Raw genomic sequence first — 24,866 nt, 5'->3', positions numbered from 1 at the left:
AACCATGAGGTTGCAGGTCAATCCCTGGCCTTGCTCAGTGGGTTAAGGATCTGGCATTGCCATGAGCTATGGTATAGGTCACAGATGCGGCTCAGATTCTGCATTGCTGTAGCTGTGGCTGTGGCTTAGGCTGGTGGCTGTGGCTCTGATTTGACCCCTAGCCTGGGAACCTCCATATGCCACAGGTGAGGCCCTAAAAAGCCAAAAAAATTTTTTTGTACATATATATATATGAATATCATTTTTATAAAATGCATAGTTCCTTGAAATCCTAAAGAAGTTAAAGGGTAAGTATGAAAAAAATCAGTGTATAACTTATTTAGACAATAAGAAACCATTAATAAGTTATTATATCAATGGCCATTTTAAAAAACATGAGACTTCTTAGAACAGGGAGAGTATTTTATTAGTCAGTTGACCATGGTTCTGCAGTAGGAACGGAAATAGACTTTTCACAAATTACACCCCTAATTAGTAGTCTTCTCCAAGTACCTACCCTGGGAGAACGATCGATGATTTAAATGTGACCCAGAAAAAGGAATATACCGTAAAATAACTACACTTTCTGAAATATATATTTCCCTGTATTAGTATGTAGAAATGTAGAATGTACTCAATTTCCTGTCTTTTTCTAGCTCTTTCCTGCCTTTGGTTCTTTTTCTTACACAGCCTGAACTAGAATAGCCTCCACCATCACCATCACACACCTGCATATATCTCACCTCCTTCAAATCGCACCTCTTGTAAAAAAAAAAAAAATGCCTTCTCCGATGTGCTCTAGTACTGTACAGGTGACTTTTCTCTCTCTGAAGAATCTTGTTTATTCATTGCTCCTTATATGAAACTCATGTGGGACAGATGCTTTTTCCCACCTTGCATCATAATTCTTTTGCTATAGTCTAAGTTAAGAAAAAATTCCAGGAAGTTCCCATTGCGACTCAGCAATAGTGAGCCAGACTAGCATCCATGAGAATGCAGGTTCAATCCCTGACCTCACTCAGTGGGTTAAGGATCCAGTGTTGCCATGAGCTATGGTGTAGGTCACACATGCAGCTCAGATCCTGCATTGCTGTGGCTGTGGCGTAACCAGCAGCTATAGCTCTGATTCCCCTAGCCAGGAAGCTTCCATATGCTGCAGGTGTGGCCCTAAAAAGCAAAAAAAAAAAAAAAAAAAAAAAAAAACCTCCCCAAAACAAAACAGAACAAAAAACTCAAATTCCTTATGGAGTCTCTGTGGACTCACAGTGCTAAGCAGAGTATCTAGCACATAATAGGTTATTTGGCTAAAATTTGTAAACAGAATAATATAATGAATATATATTACCTCCTCATCAGTAGCTCAGATTTATTTTTATTTAATTAGTATGCTAAGCCTTAGTTATATGCTTTGGAACATGTAGCTTATTGCTCTGCCTTTACTATCTTGCTACTTTAATTAGAGCCCATTTTTCCAATGGCAAGGGCCGAATTAAGAGCACCCAAACAAGAATAACAATCTTCTGTAGAACTAATTTACTACAAAACTGAATCTTCTTGTTACTTTCTTACTCCCAATATCAGTTTGATCATTTTATAATCAATTTCCTGGCATTCCCACCATGGCGCAATGGATTAAGAATCTTAACTGCAGCAGCTCTGGTTGCTGCAGAGGTGCAGGTTCAATTCCCAGCCTGGTTCTGTGGGTTAAAGGATCCAGCATTACTGAAGCTTTGGCATAGGTTACAGCTGTGACTTGGATTTAATCCCTGGCCCTGGAACTTCCATGTGCTCTGTGTGCAGCCATACAATGAAAAAAAAAAAAAACAAAAAAATCAATGTCCTTTAACCTTTCAGCAGTAGTCATATGTGCATATATACCACATATATAAATGTATCTGCATCAGTAAACTTCTCTTTAGTCTGCACATTTTGACTTCAAGATGTAGCATTTATCCTTTTGCAAGAATTGAAGTTAGCATTGTTAAATAGTATGTGATATGGATTATATTTTACAAATACAAACAAAAATAGAAAATTGCACTTTTGATTATCTTTTTGAAGGTTTGGTGGTGATAAGGACTTTAAAGCATAGGAATTGTGTAATTGGTGATTGAAATTTTTATAGATAAAACAAAAGATAAAACACAGAGCAAGCCTGTATAATTGAGTTTAAAAAATATCATAGAAGATAAGTAAAATAGATATTTTAATCATCAGAAGGATTTGAAGAAGGGAAGTGAGAAATGAATACAGAATTTCTAGGTCATAAATGCAGATAGGCAAAAGGGCAATAAAGGTGGGAGTTAGGGAGTTGAGCAGGTGGGAACAGGGCAGGAGAGCTACAAAGGATCAGTTCAGACAAGATTGAGTGCTCTGTGCTTTAGAGCAGAGGGAGCTATGTGAAAGATGTAAGGCATAGTCTATCAATGGATAAGCTTCCATTTTTTATAGGTAACCCTAGGGCAGAGATCAGGAGTCATAAAGGGATTTGCACCTAAATTCTATATTGTAAATAGATTTTGAAGGATTTTTAAAATTTTTCCACTTTTTTTGGATATTAGGGGACTAATTTTTTGGAGCAAGGTTATTTACATCTAAACCCTTTTAAAAGTTAGTTTTCAAGTGTGATATGAAAAGGAAGTTTTCTAAGGTGAAAGCTTCAGAGGACTAGAGGTAGAGGACTGAGTTGCTTTTGGGGGCAAACAAAAGTTCTTTGGACCCTATAAGCATCTGACCTGCATTTTAGGACTAAATTTCCAAGTATTAATCTTAGGATGTGGTATACACACACACACACACACACACATATTCCTATTCATTTTGCTCAAGGCACTTGGCCTAAATCTATAATGAAGAGCTACTGAAAGTACGAAAGTAGGTCAGGTGCTTTGGGAGGTTTTAAATATATATATATATATATATATATACACACACACACACACACATACATACACACACATGCACACACATGTACATATATATATCATGTATGTTTATTTATAGAAAGATAGCTATACATATACATGTATGTAGATAGATAGCTAGACAGACAGACAGACTTAAATATACACACACATACACCATACATTACTGTTATATGTTAATTCTCTTATAAAGGGAGAACTAACCACTGGCTCTAGTGCTGTTGAAACTACTTCACACAAAATACTGTTGGGGATTTAGCAATAATTATACAAATAGTCTTCCTAGGGTCCATGCTAATTGGTGGAGGGACTGGGGAGTAGGGAAGGAGAAGGAAGAAAACAAATAGCCTGCCATTCATGCTAGTGTTCTAGAGAAGAGTCACGCCAAGGTCATCTGGACCACCCTAAATTCTTCCCGTTAAAACCAACCCCAGCATAAATGCAACCCAAATATCCATCTGCCCTCCTGATGTCACTAGATTCCACACTACCTGTCATCATATTCCACATTCTCTTCTGTTGCTAGGTACCCCAGGCACTCTTAATGTCCAAAGTTCCAGGTGCTATTTTTCCTTGGGACTCAAACACAGAGTTTTCGGTTCCAATGCTATGGTACCCAGGCTGAAACTTGAGAGAAGCACCATCATTCTGGGCCCACGAACCTAAGGTCATACCTCCAGATCTAAATACTACACTCACTGTATAGCAGCCCTATACCCACATGCCAGCAGCCGCTCAGGATGGAGCAAACTCTATTGGGTAAGGAAGCAGATTTCCCCTTTAAAGCAATCCACTGATGTGAATTGGTGCAATAAAAAAGAGTCTGAGATTATTTTGGGTTTAAATTCTAAAAAAGTATCTTTAAGGAAGAGAAACTAAAAAACATTAATAAAACTAGACAACAAAAAACGTATCCATGTATCCTCAGCTTAATGTCTGCTCACCTCTTTATAGTAAATTTTTCTAATATAGACCTCAAAAACTTTCTTTTAAATTTTTATTTATAAAATGATGTCACATGAGATCATTGGTTCTTTTACCATTTACAAGATAAAATTTGTGAATATGTCTTGGATACAAATGAGTAAAGCATTAATTTGTTCTTCATGAAACATACTGATTTACTCAGGAATGAAATATGTAATGCCGTTGAATTCAGTTACCTTGGTAACATCTGGAGTGAACCACTCTGTCTAAAAATATTTTCTCCTTCATTGTCTATGCTTTATAGCAAAATTATAAATATATGACTTTTTTAAAGACTCTCTTGATAAATGATGTTTCTCTTACCTGAAATATAAATAAATGCTATACTATTTACTAAATATGTATAATGATAACGATTAGAGAAATAGATGTAACCTGTTTAATTTTTAACTATAATTGATATTGGATTTATTTTATGCTAATGTAGATTTAATTTTCAAATGTATCTTTAGAATTGTATTTTTAATGTATTTGATACAATATTCTTGTGAAATTTTTATTATATTTTAAAGGATTCTAGTACATAAATATTAAATCAGTTTTCTTCATGAATTAAATAATTGGACTTGAATGTGTCCATTATAGTCTCTTTGGATTTTCTTGGAAAGGAATAACTTAAATAATCAGAAATGGCCCTTTATACTCTAGCATAACTATAAGACTTAGCCTAAGAGACCATCCATAAAATTCCAAATTACTTATATAAATCATTCCTCTCATTTTATTTTCCAACCTCAGATATTTCATTGTTAAAAGAATGTTAATTTGATTTCTTTATTATCGAAATATCTATTTCTCAAATTAATAGCTATAGAAACTACCACATCATATTACTTATGGCTATTTCCCTAAATTCTCTTGTTTTTTTCCCTACATGAGTTTTTTCTTGAATGGGTATATAAACAGTGATTTAAAATCTTGCCCTGTGAAAGTGTTTTAACTTTCTCACAAAATACTGTTTCAGAAAATTGTTTAAAAATACCATTTTGCTAAAAATTAAACTCACTGTCTTTTGTTTTCTTTCTTTTTTTTTTTTTAAACTAAAACCAAAAAACCTAGTCTTTGTCCTGGACCTTGGTCTAACCATTGTAAATTTTACTTGTTCTATTAAGATTTTTCTAGTCACCTCCCTTGATTCTGCACTGCTCTCGTTTTAGGTTTGAACTTTCAACAATGCTGACCTAAATGGCTTCTACATCTCTTAACAGGTCTCTCCACTTCCTTTTTGTCACCTACATACTGTTCTTCTCATCAAAGACAGAGTGGTCACTTTAAAACATACTTTTTTCTCATTACTTCTCACAATAAATTAAAATTATCTCTGTTTGCTCTCAAGGTCAAATCCTGGCTTTGACACCCAGAACACTTCACACTGCATTCTCTTCCTCCCTCCCTAGGTTTCCCTTTCTTCAGTCTCTCTTCTGCACTCAGCTCTCTACTTTTATTGCTCATGTGCATATTCTTTCCTCTGTAACTTTGCACCTACCCATCTTCAGATGGGGAATGTTCTTCCCCAATTTCTGTACCCAGGTAAGGCTTACTCACCCTCTGGAAATCAGCCTCTATGCCACCTGCTTTCGAAAGCCTTCTGTAATGTCTTTATCCCTTGTTCTGGATCCCTCGCTCCTTTTATGCTCTATATTTCAGTTGCATGTTTATTTTTCTGTCTCTTTAAATTATCTGTGAACTCAGTGAAGCCACAGGTATCTCTATTGGCCAAATACTTAACCCCCCTTCATCTAAGAATAGCTACTCAGTAATGTTTGTTGAATAAACAAATGAACAGGTGAGTTATACTGCTCCTTCAGAATATAAACATTATTTCCATGAATTTAATTGATTAGAAAGGCACCAAATATTTCACTACACCCTACAAAAGGAAAACATACTTAAGACTATCAGAAATCAAACAGGAGTTCCTGTCATGGCTCAGTGGTTAATGAATCCGACTAGGAACCTTGAGGTCGTGGGTTCTATCTCTGGCCTTGCTCAGTGGGTTGAGAATCCAGTGTTGTTGTGAGCTGTGGTGTAGGTTGCAGACATGGCTCAGATCTGGCGTTGCTGTGGCTGTGATGTAGGCCGGCAGCTATAGCTCTGATTAGACCCCTAGCCTGGGAACCTCCATAGGCCACGGGTACGGCCCTGGAAAAGACAAAAAAGACAAAAAAGAAAAGAAAAAGAATAAAAAAAGAGATCAAACAAAAAGTTCAGAAAAAAATCAGCAAATATTATTGCTCTTGGTTACTGATATTTATATGGTTTCACCAATAAGCCTGCCCTAACAGAAGCAATCTAAACCTTTGTCCATCACAATCACTTAAACTAATAGCAAATTCTTGTCAGAAATGTAAAAAGGAAATTAAGAGAAACAGAATTTTATTTCTTATTCTCAGCACATTTTCATTGATATATTTCCTTCTAAACAGCTTATTATGTATTTTAAAGCTAGAAACATTTCCCTAATTTTCCTTCTCCTTCCATGTTTCTTTTTTCTATAGCTATTCCATTTTGTTATTAGAAAAATTATATATATTTTTAATTATATATAAGTGATAGATTTATATATTATCAATTATGCATAGAGTAGATAACAAAGAATATCAGAAGATCCAGTGTCACACAGTTATGAAGACATCGACATTAATGGTTTAGACTATAACTTTTTAGTCTTCTTGCTCTTGTGTTTATATATTTTCTTTTTACAAAACCAGGATCACATGGACCACATCCTTCTGTAGCTAGCTTTTTCCATTTAGTACACCATGACTCCCATTTTCCTGTATATTTAAAATGGGACATTAATTCCACAATATTCCAAATGTTCCAACATATATTAAGCCATATCTCTATTTTTGGGCATTCATATCATTTCTAAATTTTGTGTTATAAATAATACTGGTTTAAATGTCTTGTTACCTGCACAGAGATGCATGCAATGATTAAACTCCTTAGGCTTAAAAGTCTTCATAATGACTAGAGCAAAGTTTCTAGGCACATTTAATGTTTTAGATGCATATTAAGCACCCATAAACTTGTACCAATATGTACCACGCTAGCAGAGTGGAAGAAAAGAAAAGAAAAGAAAACCAGAGAATTTTCACCAACTCTGGATGATTGAAAAAGCCAAAACTACTTGCAAAATAATTGGCAGTTATCTTATTCTCTTTCTTTTTTAAATTTACTTTTCTTTGAGATTGAGCTATCTTATTGTTTCATCTTCTAATTATTTTACCTCACTTTTTGTGCCTAAATATGCCTACTGTATTAAAAATAAAAATGGCTACTTCACAATTTTATTGCAAAAGATGAACTACAAATCATACATAAAAATTAGTTAGCATAACACCAAGCACACGAAAGGAGCTCAATAAATGCTAGTGTTAGTGCTAGTCCATGTGCCTGATGCATGATGAGGCCAAACAAATTGAGATGTCAGATTCTGGAGCAGAGAAAGTATTATTTCAGGGCCAAGCAAGGAGATGGGTGGCTTGTGCTCCCAAAATATCCCAAACTCCCTGAACCAAAACTGTAAAGCATTTTTAAAGTCGAGGTGAGGAAGGGCATAGTTGGTTGTTTCAAACTTCTTGGTGCAAAAATCCTTTGTTCTTGTAGCTGTCCACAGAGCTCAGGTCACCATGTTTCTATAAACCTCCAACAAGACATATGCTATATTTCAAAAAGGAGCTAAAGCAGAGGATATGGGGGAAAGGCCTGCCCTGGGAAGGCATCATAGGGCCCTGCTCACTTATGATTCCCTCCTCTTTTCTGATACTCCTTAAACTTGAGGAGAACAAGTTTTGGACAAGAAAAGGAATAAATGTTGAGATAAAGAGGCTAATCATAAACTTAACAGATATATCCTCAGGTGCCTGCTCAGTTTTACCATCCACCTGCTTTGAGAATGGCTGCTGGCCTCTGAATCTGACATAGCTACTCCATTTTTACTTCCAAATGCATTTGTCTCCTCAGTGGCCAAAGCTGATACCACCATTAATGATTTTAGTGTTTTTCGAGATATAAGATGATGAAGGAATTTGGGCTCATGAAATCTTTTGAAAATATCTAACTGTCTGAAGGCTGGTTGTAAGTTTTTCCCAGAGCACAGAGTACCTCCTTCCTAATGTCCATTCTGAATTCCTTCAAAGGGTGCTGAAGGTCAGCAACTGCAGTGGCTAGTGACCTAATCTTCGTAGAGGCAGATGGCAATTTGTAGTTGGAAGGGTCTCTTTAGTATCATAAACTTGAACATGGTTTGGGGGGCATTTCATGACCATTTCATCCCACGGTACTAGGAATGCTTATTCCCAGGTATTGCAAAGATTTCACTGATAAGCCACTCAGTGTGTGATTATTAGACTAGGCCTTATTAACAGTAGCCAAAAATCTCTGGACTGCCTATCTTACTATCCTCTTATGGTCCAAGAAAATATTCCCTTTTGTTGCTTCTTGTTTACCTAGAGGTACAGGATTATAATTATGGATATCAAGTAGAGCTATATATTATCAGAAGCTCAGTCACACATTTGTTAATGCAAGAAATAACAATTCTGTAGAACAGGCAATATAAATCATTAAGTTGTAAATGTCTCTTGGTTTTTGGTGAGAATGCATTAATTTCTTCTTTCCTGTAGCCATCATGGGTGGGCTGGGTCAGGATGTTCCCTGTGAGCTGAATGAAGTTATTTTAGTTTAACAGGCAAGCATGACGAAGAGTTCCGTGAGATGAATGATTATGTATGCCATAAATTATACAAAAGTTAAAGTAAAAGAAACATATCTGATATGGAGTAGCATTTGTTATTCCCTATTACAATTCCCCACTGTCAGTGTCCACTCCACAGTCTTATGGGAAAGGGGCAACGACCGCTCTGGATGTTCCCTGCTGGACTGGGACAATGAGGGGTGATTGTGGAATGGAATTCATAAGCCTTGGGCAGGGAGTAGTAAATCTTTAGTAAATAACACAGTTCTCTTTCCCTCTTTATCTACAGTTATTTGAACCTGACTTAGTTTTATCTAATTTGTAATTGGACTTTTGGTTTTTGGTTCCAGTTCCCATACCTATTAACTTTCTGTGTCATAACTATACTAGATTCCCATGCTGTTCTACTGCACAAGATTAAACAAGTAGGGTAACTGACCCTTTTCCAGATATAATGAAAGAACTCTCTGTGAGGTGAGCCTTAGAGAGTAAGTGCAGACCTCAGTTAACAGAATCAGAATTGGATACTGACTGAAACATATTTTCTTTCTCTCTTAAAACACCCTCATTTTAAAATCAAAACTAGCCAAATTAAGATTGATTTCAAAATTAGTCTGGTTAATGGATCATATTGGCTCCTTTCAACTGGTTGTGTTAATTTTTGTTTGTTTTCAGTCTCAGACTGAAATTTAAAAGGTCTCTCAGGATCAGGAAATCTATGTAAAGGAACTGTCAGATTTCACCTTATAGATTTGGATAAATTCCTCCCTTTTTGAGGTCCCCAGAATACCTTGAGATTTTTTGTACCCATTAGAAGGTGGCCTTGCTAATTTATCTGAAAAAGCTTTTGGGAACCTGGTAGTTTTCAATCTCTGGATGGGGTTAGGTAGAGAGAAAGTACAAATGCTTCGACTCTGCCCACAAAAGCATAATCCACTAAGTCAGCTAGCCCAAGGGGAAAGATTTCCTCACATCTGGAAAGAAACACAGACCAACAGCCAGTAACATCTCAGTCAAAAGCAAAAAATCATCACCATATTCATCCATTTATTCTGTCCTACACAACCAATCTTTCTTACCTATAGTTCTATGAAGTCAGAGTTTCCATTAGACTTCTAAAGTATCTAGTTGAAGTTATCAGAAATCTGTTTTTGGAAAAGGTCCTTCTTCTTAAAGATGTGGCAGTTTTTCAAAGTATTAGCTTAAGTGTCTATTAAAGACTTAAAACGGCAAGGTTAAGAATCTGATCATATGCTTCTTGACAAAGAAGCTTAACCAAGTTGTTTTGATATACAACATTTTGAGATAATAACTAAAATTACAGCTTTATACCAGGCCATATCCAAATTTAAGAAACCCTGTATAATTTCTAGAATATCTATGGTAGTGACATTTATCCATACTATAAAATCTGAGGAAGCTTATCACTCATTTGACAATGTTTCTCAGGTAATTCAACATACCAAATAATACTAGTTGAATACTCCTCTCTGGGATGCCTCAGGAGGCCTCTAAAGCACCACAAAGTTAGGTGGAGGTCAAAATTTAATTTAAATTTGATAGAAAGTTCATTAGAAATATCAGCATTTTCACTGTGAATTTTAAGAATAAGTACAGATTACTTAAAGACAAGTAAGTTCATAGTCTGTTATCAAAAGCAGCATCCTAAGTAAACTTATTGTCTTAGCAAAGTGGAACCAAATCTAGTCTTGCACCAGCCTACTTTTAATAACAAAATCCATTTACCTAATTTAATTTAATCCAGTGCAACCAGGTATAAAACTCCCTTTTTTATCCAAAGCAAGCAATTATAAACTATTAGCATTCAGCAGGTTGGTAAACATAAATACCAATAATGATTTTTTAATGTGCTTTTCATAGAAAATATCTCAGTGTGGCAGCCAACATAGTTCCAGACACATTTAGCTTCTCTGTAAAGGGAAGCCAATATTCAGTACTTAATTTTTCAGTATCTTACCCTGCCTGAGAATGACCTAGCTATTCAATAAACACCCATCATCCAACCCAACCTAACACAACTCTAAAATTTCAAGACACCCAATATCTGGAGAGACCATCCTTAAGTAAACATTCCTGAAATATAACCATTTCTAAAGTGGTCACCCAAAAGCTCTCATCCCATTTGCGTCTAATTTACTTATAATTTACTTATTTACTTATAATTTACTTATTATTTACTTATAATTTACTTATAGGAAGTTCATCAAGCTAATTTTAATTTTTCTTGACAAACGCTGAAACAGAAGCAATTAAATCCATTGACCTGCAGTAAACCCAGGCAGAATAAAAGATGTATCTGTATTGATCACACCCACAATTCCCCTCATGCTTCCTTGCCAACATGGTTCATTTCTTAGGCTCATGTTTTTTATCAGTCCCTCCTTAGCCCGAGTGAGTGAATGAGGATTAGGTTAAGGCAATCCTGGTGTAATTCCTTTTCTTCTTGCAATGTTTTGATTTAATAAAGGTGAAAAGGACAAATGGTTCATACTTTCCCAAATCTGGTCCTTGTTGGATGTAGCCTGGTGCCATGGAAGCTCTCTTAACATCATGAGGAAATAAATCTGAGGACACAACTGACATACTAAGAATGGTAGAGGACGAGTGGAACAATGGGATCAGAGGTGTCTTTGGAGCTCTGGGATTCAGATTTGATCCCTGGCTGGCATATGTTGAATCTGTGGCTTGGATCTTATTCCTGGACCAGGAACTCCATGTGCTGTGGAACAGCCATAAAAGAAAAAAAATAAAATAAAATACCAAAGAATAGCAGAGGAAAATATGGTAAGAACCTGGATCATTGGTGTCACTGGGTCACTAAGTCTATGCTGGGACCATTAGGAATTCATCTGCTTATTTATCATACTTTTAGTTGTGTTTTATATTATAAGCATTTAAAAGCATCTTAAGTAATTAAAGGCATCTCTCAAAAACTATACTTATTTTTCAGAAACACTTATTTAATTCTCTAAAATACGTGTCCATAATAATCAAACCAGCAAGCCTAAGCTAGGTTCATTACTAGCTATCAACTCAGGACTGAATATTTCCCAGATGATGGGGACCTGAAATTCATTTTGGCCAATTTTCTAATTCTTATGAAGATTTAAATTGTAAGTGCTTACTTTAAGTCACTTAAATAGAGTCAAGTTAACCTCAGCAATATTATCCAAAGACAGACATATAATCATAATAAGGTAAACATATATCCAGACTGAAAATGATCCACTTCTGGAGAATGCACCTACAGGGGCTGCAATGGGGAAACTAATTTGAGTTTCACATAGCAAGCATGCTCACACACAAGGCAAATGTAAATATACACACAAAGATCTTTAATCCATTTTGAGTTTATTATTGTGTATGGTGTTAGAGAGTGTTCCAATTTTATTGTTTTACCTATAGTTGTCCAGTTTTCCCATCACCTCTAGTTGAAGAGACTGCCTTTCTGGCACTGTATGTTCTTGCCTCCTGTGTCATAGATAAGTTGACCATCAGTGCTTGGGTTTATTTTTGGGCTTTCTGTCCTGTTCCATTGATCTATATATCTGGTTTTTTGTGCCAGTAGCATACTGTTTTGACAACTGTAGCTTTATGGTATTGTCTGAAGTCAGGGAGCCTGATTCTTCAAGTTCCATTTTCCTTTTTCCATATTGCTTTTGTTATTTGAGGTATTTTGTGTTTCCATACACATTTTAAAATATATTTCTCAAAGGAGTTCCTATTGTGGCTCAGTGGTTTAAGAGCCTGGCTAGTATCCATGAGGATGCAGTTGATCCCTGGCCTCACTCAGTGGGTTAAGGATCTGGCATTTCTGCAAGCTGCTACATAGTTTACAGACACGACTCAAATCCTGCCTTGCTCTGGCTGTGGTGTACGCTGGCAGCTGCAGCTCTGATTCAACTCCTAGCCTGGGAACTTCCATATGCTGCAGGTGCAGCCATAAAAAGAAAAAAAATCTTTTTCTCATTCTGTGAAGAATGTCATTGGTAATTTGATAGGAATTGCCTTGGGTAGTAGAGTCATTTTGATAATATTGATTCTTCCAATCCAAGAGCATGGTATATCTTGCCATTTGTTTGTGTCATCTTTGATTTCTTTCATCAGTGTCTTATAATTTTCAGAGTACAGGTATTTTGTCTTTTTAGGTAGGCTTATTCTTAGGTATTTTATTCTTTTGGATGTGATGGTAAATGGGGTGTTTTCCTTAATTTCTCTTTTTGATCTTTCACTGTTAGTATATAGAAATACAGATCATTATACAACTGCAGATGTGATAAATTCATTTGAGTAATAAAAAAAGAAAAAAGAAAAAAAGAAAGAAATACAGTTGATTTCTTTTTATTAATTTTTGTATTCTACAACTTTATGAAATTCATTGATGAGCTCTAACACTTTTCTGGTAGTGTTTTTAAGATTTTCTAGGTAGAGTATCATGTCATCTGAAAATAGTGATAGTTGCACTTCTTCTTTTTCTTTTCTTTTTTTTTTTTTGCCTTTTCTAGGGCTGCTCCCATGGCACATGGAGGTTCCCAGGTTGGGGTCTAATTGGAGCTATAGATGCCACCAGCCCGCCAGAGCCACAGCAACACAGGATCTGAGCTGCATCTGCTATCTACCTGACAGCCAGACAGATCCCTAACCCACTGAGCAAGGCCAGAGATCGAACCCACAACCTCATGGTTCCTAGTTGGATTCATTAATCACTGAACCATGATGGGAACTCCTGCATTTCTTCTTTTTCAATTTGGGTTCCTTTTATATCTACAAAAGAGAAATAGATCACAGCCACAGAAAGCAGAATTATGGTTGTGGGCGGGGGGAGGAATAAGTGGGATGGACAGAGTGTTTGGGGTTGGTAGGTGCAACCTATTACATTTAGAATGAATAAGCAATGAGGTCCTATTGTGTACTACAGGGAACTATAGTCAATCTCTTGAGGTAGATCATGATGAAAGATGGTATGAGAAAAAGAATGTATATGTATGTATGACTATGTCACTATCTATACAGTAGGAATAAACACAGCACTGTAAATCAACTATACTCTAATAAAAATAAATAAATAAAAATGCTTTGTAATTTTGGTTCAGGGAGTTCAGGACATTTTGGGGCACAAGCCACCTTTCTCCTTGCATAGTCCTGGATTGAAACTTTCTCTGCTCCAAACTCCAAGTTTCAGCATGGACTTACTGTGTGTCTGGCACATGGAATTATGCTAACAGCCCAATGAGGGAAAGAATCTTCAAAAGAATGGATACACATGTATGTGTATGGCTGATTCACTTTTCTGTATACCCGAAACTAACACAACATTGTGAATCACCTATATGCTATAAAATTTATGTGTGTGTATGTGTGTGTGTGTGTGTGTGTGTGTGTATGTGTGTGTATATATATATATGCAAACATACACATAAAGAACAAAATCTGATTCTCATAGAACAAAAACAAAAAGGCAAAATCAACAATTTCCTCAACATTTTCAAAAAAGGATTCCTCTTTTTAACAATAAACAACATGCAAATGGAAAGATAGCAAATCATGAACATGCATGTCATGGCAATTCACCAGGCAAATGAAAAACCAAAACAGCAGTTGGAATAAGACAAATTTATTTAGTTAATATCAAGCTTTTTCCTAGGACTATATATTTGTTTTAGAATTCTGGAAAAAAAAAAAAGCATTTCATCAAGTCAGTTTTCTCTAACTATGTATGCAGAAAGAATCAGTTTTGAAATTTTAGAAGAGTTTCATCTTAACCAATTTTCTCCAGAGTCTCAAGAATATAGAAAAATCTTTCTCTCTCTATCTAGGAGCATACTAAACACCTCCCAGTTTTGCAAAATACACCCTAGGGGGGCTTTAAGATGTAGCAAAGCTATGATTATCCGTACTTAGTTATTCATGGCCTGAATAACTCAAGATCAGAGTAACCTAGCACCAAAAAGGGAGATTCCCTTCTATTGCAAAGGGAAAATCCTAACCAGTGCTCCACAATAGGCATAACCCAAGGCAGTAGGGAAGGATACTTGGTGTCATCACACTCAAGCCCTGTTACACAGATGTCTCAACTAACCATTGCAGGTACGACAACCATATACAAACAACAAGGGATCAGACAAGTAGCCCAGAAATTCCACCTCCATTCCCAGACGGAGGCCTCCAGAGTGGCCTGGCTCCCAAAAAACAATGGACCATGAGTTGCTCACCCCCAAATGGTACACACAAAAACACAAGCAACAAATAAGGTACAGTGGTACAAATGTAGGCTAAAATTCCGCTTCTACTCCTAAATGGAGGAAATCTCCAGAACTGGACAAGCTATCAAAAGAGAATGGACCCAAACAGAGTGAGAGAATTCCCAGCCTGAGCAAGGTGGAGCGACTTACCCCCTTTCAAGTGACACTGAAAGTGGACCAGAGTCTTGGACATTTCTCGGCTCTGAACAGCCTCTTGCTCTGGGTGGACAGCGCCTGTTGAGGACAGTTCCCCAAAGATCGCCAGAGAAAAAGGCTCTGGCAGCTGTTGAGGGGTCAGGGAAGGGGCTTTCCCCACTGAGGTCAATGGGCCAGGGTCTCAGACCCCTAGGCTGGCTTCACCAAAATTGTTAAGACAAATCTGTGTGCCCAATGCACAGTGAGGCCAAACAAACTGAAACATCAGAGTTTGGAGAAAAGAAAGGTTTATTGTAAGGCCATGCCATGAGACAGGTGGCCTGTGTCCCCTAAATATCCCGAACTACCCAAACCAAACTTGTAAAGCATTTTTAAAGGCAAGGTGAGGAAGGGGCATGGTTAGTTACTGCAAACTTCTTGGTGCATAAATCCTTTGTTCTTGAGGATGTTCGCAGAGATCAGGTCACCATGTTCCTATAAATTTCCAATAAGACACATGTTATATTTCAGAGGGGAGCTAAAGCAGAGGACATGTGGGAAGGGCCTACTCTGGGAAGGCCCACGAGATCCTGCTTGGTTACACTAGTTGAAGTAGAAACTGGGTAGCATTCCAATTAAAATCAAAATATATAAACTTTTCTTTCCAACAGATGATTCTGCAGCAGAGAGCTTTAATGGCAATGAGACTCTGGGCCACAGTTCTGTTGCTTCAGGGGGAACACAGAGCAGGGAGATGGGCGATTCTAACGGTGATGGCAAAACTGGGCTGGAGCAAGACGAGCAGCCACTGAACCTGAGTGACAGCCCCCTCTCAGCACAGCTGACTTCGGAATACAGAATAGATGACCCCAACAGTAATGGAAAAAACAAATACAAGAATCTTCTAATTTCCGACCTCAAGATGGAACGAGAAGCAAGAGAAAATGGAAGCAAGGTAAGGTTGTGTTATGATTTTCAAGGAATTTTTAAGTCGGTCATGAAGGTTACAAAGAAATATGTGTTTAGGGAGTTTCCATTGTGACTCAGTAGTAACCAATGTGACTAACATCCATGAGGATATAGGTTCGATCCCTGGCCTCATTCAGGGGGTTAAGGATCTGGCATTGCCATAAACTGTGGTGTAAGTTGCAGACACAGCTCAGATCCTGCATTGCTATGGCTGTGGCATAGGCCAGCAGCTGCAGCTCTGATTCGACTCCTAGCCTGGGAACTTTCATATGCTGCAGGTGCACCCCTCCAAAAAAAAATGTATTTATACAAAAGATGAAAGTTATCATCACTGAAAATATTTTAAATAAATCCCAACATGGGCTTTCAAGAAACTTGTAATGATAGATACTGTGTCCATAAATAGAATAAACTTCAGTAATTGAGCAAAATGGATCCTTTCTCAGGCAAAGTGGTGGGTTTTTATACATAGAATCACTTGATTGAATATGTTTTACTTATGCAATTTTATGGGTCTGTCTTTGGGAATTTGTTGAACTCACATTGAAAGTTTAACTCTCAAGATACAATTTTGGACTATAAAAAGATCATTATCTAATTTCTTCTAGACTGGATAGGTGTATATAGCAATAAAGTTTCAATTAAATTCTCAGGTTTGCTTTAGAGACCTGGGGACTTTGGTCAGTAGCTTACTTCATGTACACAAGAGAAAAGTGTCAATTTTCTGGAAGAAATGTATAGATTAAATAACTACTTGAACAAGCAGTTTATCATAAACTCTATGACACAAAAAGCAGAACTTGGTTTCAGACATATTATCTAAAGTCCTAGATTCTCTATATTAGAATAAATTACAATCTTCCCCATTCCCAATTGATTTATTCTCTAAAAAATTAAGCTGTAGTTGTATCATTTTGAAATAGCACATGCTCATGACTATGCTCTCTAATTTTTGTGGGTACACTTTTGAATATGTGAGGATTTTTATGGCATATACATTTTGAATCCCTTCCTGCTCCCACTTCTAAATTATAGTTGTCATATTGGTCTTTTGAAATAGATCCTGAAAGCCAAATGTCTTAATCTGGATTAATTTCTGAATTTGCTAAAGCACTATGCTTTCTAAATTGGCTCTGTTTAAAATCCTCTTGCTTGCCTGAGGGTGTGTTGTTTTATCTTTTAAGCAAGTCACTAGACATTATCAGACACTTAAGCACTTGTGCCTGAGGGAGGCTGTGGTAAATGGGTAGTACTTTCTTCTGTGGTTTAAAGCCAGATCATGTGAACACAAACGATTTTATATGCACTAGCATGATCTGAATCACTGTATCACTGTCACATTTTATAGAACAGAATAACTCATAAGTTTCCCTGCCTTCCACATAACCATGTCTTTATAGAAATTAATTGCAAAAAGTCCTTTTTATGCTATGTATATGCTGAGGTTTTTTTGTTTTTTTGTTTTTTTGTTTTCCTTCTAAAATTATCCAGTGGTTTGCTCTTTTCTTCCCTCCCCTGTTCAGTATTACTATAGGAACTATGCTCATTGAAACACATTCTTGCATACCTTATACAGAATGAAGTTCCTTTTCTACCTCTCTTAAAATGGAATGATAAAAAGCCCAGGTTGATTGAGCTGCAAAGAGTAAGATGGGAAGTGGGCCCAGGGGAGAAGGAGACACCTCTGAGGATGAGTGTTAAATGGTTTGGTGAAAGAACAGCTTCCACAGCTGCCTGAGATGTAGCCAGAGAGACAGAAAAAAATCAGAAGGGCATAGAATAGGGAAGCTACTTTCTTTCCATCTTTCAAGAGAATGGTTGGCTCTGATGGACACTTTTGAGAAATATAATCAGATGAAATAGATAATAATTGGATATGTAAAAATAGTTATGGCAGCATGTTGGGACCATAATCCAAAGGGAATTTCTTCGAAAAGAAATGGAAGAGTACTAAATACCTACTATAGTCACAGCAATGAGTAGATAGTAGAGACAACGCAAAGGTCCAAGAGTCTTTATTCACTAGGCCCCTGATACATGGTCATAGTAAAGAGAAAACATATGTTACTGAGCCCAAGCTCTTGCTGCTCACCACATAACAGGCCAATAAATTGATATATCGTGGCAAGGAACAGTGATTTTTCTTTTTTTTTTTTTCCTTTTTGAGAAGCCAGCAGACTGCGAAGATGGTGAACTAGTGTCCCAAAGGAGCCTGATACCAGAGTTGGAATTCAGGGTTCTTTTGTACTAAAAGGGGCAGGGATGTAGTTGGTTGGTGCAAACTTCTTAGTGCTGGAATCCTTTGTTCTTGCAGCTGTCCAAGTAGGTCCATTCACAATGTTCCTATAAATCTCCAATAAGAAAATATTATTCTCTATTCTACAACTTTTTATCTCTATGTGAATGGAAGAGTTATACCTTTAAAGGTCACAGCCTTGAGAATGGGCTAACCTGCATATTTCAGGATATAGGCCATATTTTTAACTTGTAGCAAAAGCAATAGAATATAAAGGTTAAAGTGAAAAAAAACAGATCCATTATGGAGTCAGATTCATTCTTCTCTATTACACATATGCAAAGAAAAGTTTCCTAGTAAAAAAATATAGGCAAATATCTAAGCCTATGTTAAAATATGACGAGTTCTAAGTAAGAATATACTCTTTGTATTGAAGTAATAAAGAGGGCTTCCTTCAGGAAGTGAGTCTTGTACTTTGAAGGAAATGTATGATTGCTGTTTTTTAGGAATCTCTTAGTAGATGCAGTGAAGGGCTTAAAATGCAGACAAGGAGGGTGAGTTGGCCTCCTGGGCTAGGGAACCACCGTCCATACTGAGCTAGGTATGACTTCATAACATAGTATTTGAGGAAGAACTTGATGTTACTATGCAAGACAGACTATTTGCCATCAATTAATTTATTCATGCAATAGTCATTGAGCAACTCCTCCATGCAAGGCACTGTTAGGGGAAGCAAAAATGTGAAACTGAACAAGGCAGGGTTCCTGTCCCTCAAAAGCTTACAGTCTAGCAGGAAAGAGAGGCAAGCATGTAATTATAATCTGATTCCATAAGTAATATGATGGGCCTATGGCAGAGTGAAATGAGAGTGGAGGTGGGGCACTGATGGGACCATGATGATTCTTAAGGAAAATTTTATAGAGATTGATGCCAAGGATAAGTGTGAAGGTCAAGTAGAAGTGATTCAGATGGGGAGGATTCCGCATGGTAGAGCATGTTTTAAGGCCTAGAGCAGTGAGTGTACCCTCGGCATGCAAGGAACTTAGCATGGCCACAGCAGAGAACATGTGGAGGAAAGGAGTATAAAAGAGGCTCCATCAGAAAGGCTTTGTAGGCCAGTTTGAGGACTTTGGATTGTATCCAGTAGGTAGAATTTAGCATGATAAGATTGAAATTATAGAAAGATTGTTGTGGCAACATTGTAGTGAATGAATACATAGGAACTGGTAGGGTGGGTGGGCAGAAAATTCTTAAAGAGCCATTGTGGCAATCTAGGAAAAAAGTTATGCAGAGGCATAGTTAAAAAAAAAAAATGAACACGATACTTTTGTTCTTTTGACATTATGTTTGCGGAATATCCATATACATAACTGCATAGGCTGTATATTGCCAAACTCCTGGGAATGTGTTTCACATAGATTACTAATAAATGGCCTATTTACCTCTGTACATCCCAATAGGGTGTAAATTCTATGGGCATAACAATGATGTCTACCTTGCTTACTGTAGTATGACTAGCACCTGGCTTAATAGCTGGTACATAGTAGTTTTTCAAATAATTTGGAGAAATAATGATTTATTGAATGTGGAAACTAAAGCAGAGAATTTTTTCTTTTATTGGCCACTCATAATGCATATGGAAGTTCCCAGGCCAGAGACTGAATCTTAGCTGCAGCTGCAAAATTTGCTGTAGCTGTGGCAATGCCAGATGCTTTAACCCACTGTACCAGGCTGAGGATCGAACTTGCACTTCCTCAGTGACCCAATCTGCTGCAGTCAGATTCTTTTATTTTTTTTCTTTTCTTTTTGCACCCACATCTGTGGCATATGGAAGTTCCAAGGCTAGGGGCCGTATTGGAGTTGCAGCTGCCAGCCTATACCATAGCCACAGTCACAGCAACACCAGATCCAAGTGACATCTGAAACCTATGTGGCAGCTTGTGGCAATGCCACATCTTTAACACCATAAGCAAGGTCAGGGATTGAACCTGCCTCCTCATGAAGACTATGTCAGGTTCTTAACCAGCTGAGCCACAATGGGAACTCCTGCAGTCGGATTCTTAACTCACTGTTCCTCAGTGGGAACTCCAGCAGAGAACATTTTGAAAGACTCCAGGATGTGGGGCGTGGTTGCCTGAGTAGATGGTGATTATGTTTACCAAGATTCAGAATGAGAAACATTTGAAGGAAGCAGGTTTGACATGTAAAGTTTATGGTACTTAGGCAGTATCCATTAGAGAAGTTTAATAGTTATTAGGGACATAGGTGTCAGCTTAGAAGAAACATCCAAGTTGGAGAGAGACATTTGATAGATTTCAGAGAGGTGCTATCTGATGCTCTTGTGGTTGATAAGATTACCTTAGAATTGCATAGATGGAGAAGAGATGAGCTCAGAATGTAACATCCTGCAGAATATAAACTCATTAGAAGCAAGAGGAATAAAAAGAGTTTGAGGGGGTAAAAGAACCCCCAAAGAAAATGAAGGCAGCCAGATAAGAAAAGGGGATATTTTAGAAGCCACAATATAGGGGATTTCAAAATTCATATAAGTGGTTAGATGGAGTAATTCTTAGGTGAAGCGATATAGATCTAAAGTTGGATGATGGTTACGAAAGTTAATGCCAAGAGTTGGGTTCAAAACTCTTGACAAAAGAAGAACTGGCAGAATTAGTAGGAAATTGGATTGAAGAAAGTTATACAGGCTAGGGACTTCCTGTTGTGGCTTAACAGTAACGAATCTGACTAGTATCCATGAGGATGCAGGTTCAATCCCTGGCCTTGCTCAGTGGGTTAAGTATCCATTGCTGTGAACTGTGGTGTAGGTCGCAAATGAGGCTTGGACCCTGTGTTGTTGTAGCTGTGGTGCAGGCCAGCAGGTACAGTTCTGATTTGACCCCTAACCTGGGAACTTCCATATGCTGCAGGTACAGCCCTAAAAAGCAAAAAAGAAAAGAAAAAGAAAGTTGTACAGGCTAGATGGGAAAGCTGAGTCATTTAAATTGCAAAGGGAAAAAAAAAAAAATTGTGAAGGCGCCTGGGATTTTGTTTCAGAAATTCTTCGTTGCAATCCAAATCCAAATGCTGAGCTCACAGTGGAACTTCATACTAAAGGGTGAGCCCTCATCTGTTCAGTGCTGCCTTTTTAAGTCTTTAGGAATGTTCTCTCAATTCGGTGCAAAGTTATAAACTGACACTATTACCAATTTCTTCCTCCCATCTTTTTGAGGCTAGCCTCTGTTCTACTTAGGAGAAATATAAAAGCTAAGTCATGTAGTATCTCTGAGAAGCTTAGATTCCAGTGAGTTTGATATTGACTTATTTCACAATTTCATTATGAATAATATCAAACAAAAATGATTATAAATTATTTAAAAAACTTGTCAGTGAGGGAAATGCCTAAAAAGAATAGCTGAACTGGACGAGGCCATTTACAAATTGCTTGTTACCAGGCAAACTCACTTACTAGACTAGCTGGGAATCATATTAACCAGTCTAAAGAATATATATATTACATTAGAAGAGTTTAGGAGATACTTATTTTCTACTTGCAGATGGTCATATTTTTAGAGGACAACTAGTAACATTAGAGCTCAGAAGAAAGTGGAAATATTGATTAAGCGCTTGGAAAATAAGACTCATGAAGAAGTGTTAAAGGACTACTCATCTTTTAAAAAGGCCAAGACGACCCAAATCTGGATATAGATATGTTTAAAATTATTAATAGATGAGAACAGAAACAGAACTAGTTAAACTAGTAAAATGCAGATGGGTCACAGATACTAAGAGAAAATGGAGAAAACCAAAAAAGAAAAAAATCTAATGGAGGGAAATACATAACTTAAAAACACTGTATCGTTGATTTTTTTTTCTTTTTGGTTTTCTCTATTTTCTCTTAGTATCTGTGACCCAGCTGCATTTTACTTAATATGGTAAAATATTCCAAATTGGTCCCTGAAAGGATAATGTTTCAAGTAATAACTGTGGTATGAATGTAATTACTGTTTGAGGGTTAATGTGTCAATATAGTTGCTGCATATTTAGCTTTTGGCTCAGTTCCCAGGACCCTTCAGTTTTCACTTTAAAATATATTCTACCTCAATGTGACCCATGTGACATTATTTTCAATCTTTCCTTTAAATTTGTAGCAAAATGGATAGTATCATAAAATTAAAGTTTTTAAAATATTTCTCACAATTACCATTAATAATTGCTATGTGATTTTATTTAGATACAATGAATAGTTGGTTTTTCAGTCTACCTCTTTGAAATATTTAGGGGTGATGAGATTGCCTTTTGAAACATAAGAACAATGGACTAACTTTTATTTATTTATATTTTTTAGGGCTGCACATGCGGCATATAGAAGTTCCCAGGGTAGGGGTCAAATTGGAGCTACAGTTGCAGGCCTACACCACAGCCACAGCAATGCTGGATCTGAGCCATGTCTGCAAGCTACACTACAGCTCATAGCAATGCTGAATCTTTAACTCACTGTGTGAGGCCAGGGTTCGAACCTGCATCCTCATGGATACTAGTTGTGTTCGTTACCACTGAGTCATAATGGGAACTTCTGGATTAACTTTTAGAACAATATAATTTTGGTCTTTGCTATATGGATATTCCAGCTTATTATTGTTTTAATTTGATAATTTTTGATTTTTGACTTTTTGGTGTTGTATAGAGATTTTTTGGCTCAGATGTTGTTCAGAGTAGAAATAACAGTATGTATTATAAAAATGTGCCTAATATGTGCTAGAAGGAAAAAGAAGAAAAAAAAAACAGGTCTAGAACTTACATTTTAACCAGAAATATAGACACATAAATAAATAAGTTTATTATAATATGAAAATTAGTTTGTATGTGAGAGTGCCTTCTAGGCCTATTAACTGTGCCTTAAAAGTTCCCAAGTTAATTCTTAGCAATTAAGTAGGAGATTAGTCACCTAGTGAAGGGGAGAAGTGAACAAGGCATTAAGGTAAGTGTCTATAAATGTTGAGGATAGAAGTGGTGAGAGGTGGGTCTAGAGAGGTAGTTTGGGTGTCAGATTAGAGTGAGCTCAGGATGCCCTTGTAAAAGCTTGAACATCACTCTAGTTTACAGGGAGTCACTTTAGGATGTTGGATAGGAAATAGCATGGTAATATTGTGTTTTGGGCTTCATCATTGTGGCATCTTGGTTAGAAGATGATTTTAAGTGTCATAAAAATGGAGAAGGCTGTAAATAGAGGGTGAGGTCCTATCTTAGTGAAGTGGTAGTAGGGATGGAAAGAAATGCAGAGATTTAAGAAATATTTAGTATGTTAATGGAACCAAGCTAAGTATCCATCAGTGGATGAATGGATTAAGAAGATATAGTCCATATATGCAGTGGAATACTACTCAGTCATAAAAAGAATGAAATAATGCCATTAGCAGCAACATGGATACAATTAGAGATTCTCATACTAAGTGAAGTAAATCAGAAAGAGAAAGACAAATGCCATATGATATCCCTTATATGTGGAATCTAAAATATGGCACAAATGAACCTATCTACAAAACAGAAACAGACTCACAGGCATAGAGAACAGACTTGTGGTTGCCAAGGGGGGGAGGAGGGAGGGAGTTGGATGGACTGGGAGTTTGTCATTAGCAGATGCAAACTATTACATTTAGAATGAGGTCCTACTGTATAGCACAGGGAACTAGATCCAATCTCTTGGGATAGTCCATGATGGAAGATAATACAAGAAAAAGAATGTATGTACATGTGTGACTGGATCATTTTACTGTGCGGCAGAAATTTGCACAACATTGTAAATCAACTCTCTAATAAATATATGTATATATAGAGAGAATGTTGCATGGAAAGAATTGGGTGAAAAATAAACTAACAGCCACAGGATGAAAGGATGGTGATATTGGAATGCCATATCAACTCTAATCATGATGAATATTTGTATAATGCTTTAATGCTTATAATTTAGATCAACTCAAGATGATAAGGAGACCATGTGTAATTACCAGTCTCACTGAAACATAAGGACATAAAATCTATGGATGTTAAACTATTTAACTGAAATTAACTGTATTATCACTTATGTGATAAAGCCTGGTATTGAACCCAGATCATCTGCAGCCCATGTTACTTTTCACTTCACATATACTTGCTGATGTTGGATGAGCCCAGTCATGTTTATTGACCATATAATGACTATGATGGGCAAACAATGCATAGAGGCAGAGATGTAGTACAACTCATGGAGAGTTACTTGATAAATGGCAAATACTAGCAGTGGCATTTCTTATACAAATATTTTTTGCTTTCTTTGTGAATTATTCTACAGAATGAAAATAATATACCAGATGCCTCTGTTGAAAACCTAAGCAAGTCTCTAAAATATGCATTTATCATTTTAGTGAATGAATGAAAACAAATGGATAGCTGAGTTAGAGTGGGTCTTTAAGAAGTCCCAGGGTAAATTTTAAGCTTATGTTTTCATTTTGTTATCTACAAATTTAAAAATGCATTCATATTATATGATGTACATATATACATACCTATTTACATATGTATTATACAGATATATTGTGTGTTTTCATTCTTACAAGTTACAGCAACTTCAGTTCTCCTATTGGTCATATTTTTCCTTCTGTTTTTAGCAGATTTTTTAAATCAAAACATTTATAAGA

At 36.7% G+C, this 24,866-nt stretch overlaps 1 protein-coding gene across 8 annotated transcripts in view; it reads left to right on the top strand.

Moving 5' to 3' along the window:
• Positions 1 to 24,866, top strand: part of NOL4 (nucleolar protein 4) — a 456,396-nt gene that overhangs the window by 247,636 nt on the left and 183,894 nt on the right. For all 8 annotated transcript variants that reach the window (XM_021096221.1, XM_021096222.1, XM_021096224.1 and 5 more), the window contains one exon: positions 15,662 to 15,945. In XM_021096221.1, coding sequence (XP_020951880.1) covers positions 15,662 to 15,945 — 284 coding nt within the window. The remainder of the gene's footprint in view (positions 1 to 15,661; positions 15,946 to 24,866) is intronic.

Source organism: Sus scrofa, chromosome 6 (assembly GCF_000003025.6).
Source record: "Sus scrofa isolate TJ Tabasco breed Duroc chromosome 6, Sscrofa11.1, whole genome shotgun sequence".
Taxonomy (NCBI): Eukaryota; Metazoa; Chordata; class Mammalia; order Artiodactyla; family Suidae; genus Sus; species Sus scrofa.
Note: the sequence above shows the minus strand (reverse complement) of the source record. Positions and strands in the feature narration are given on the sequence as shown.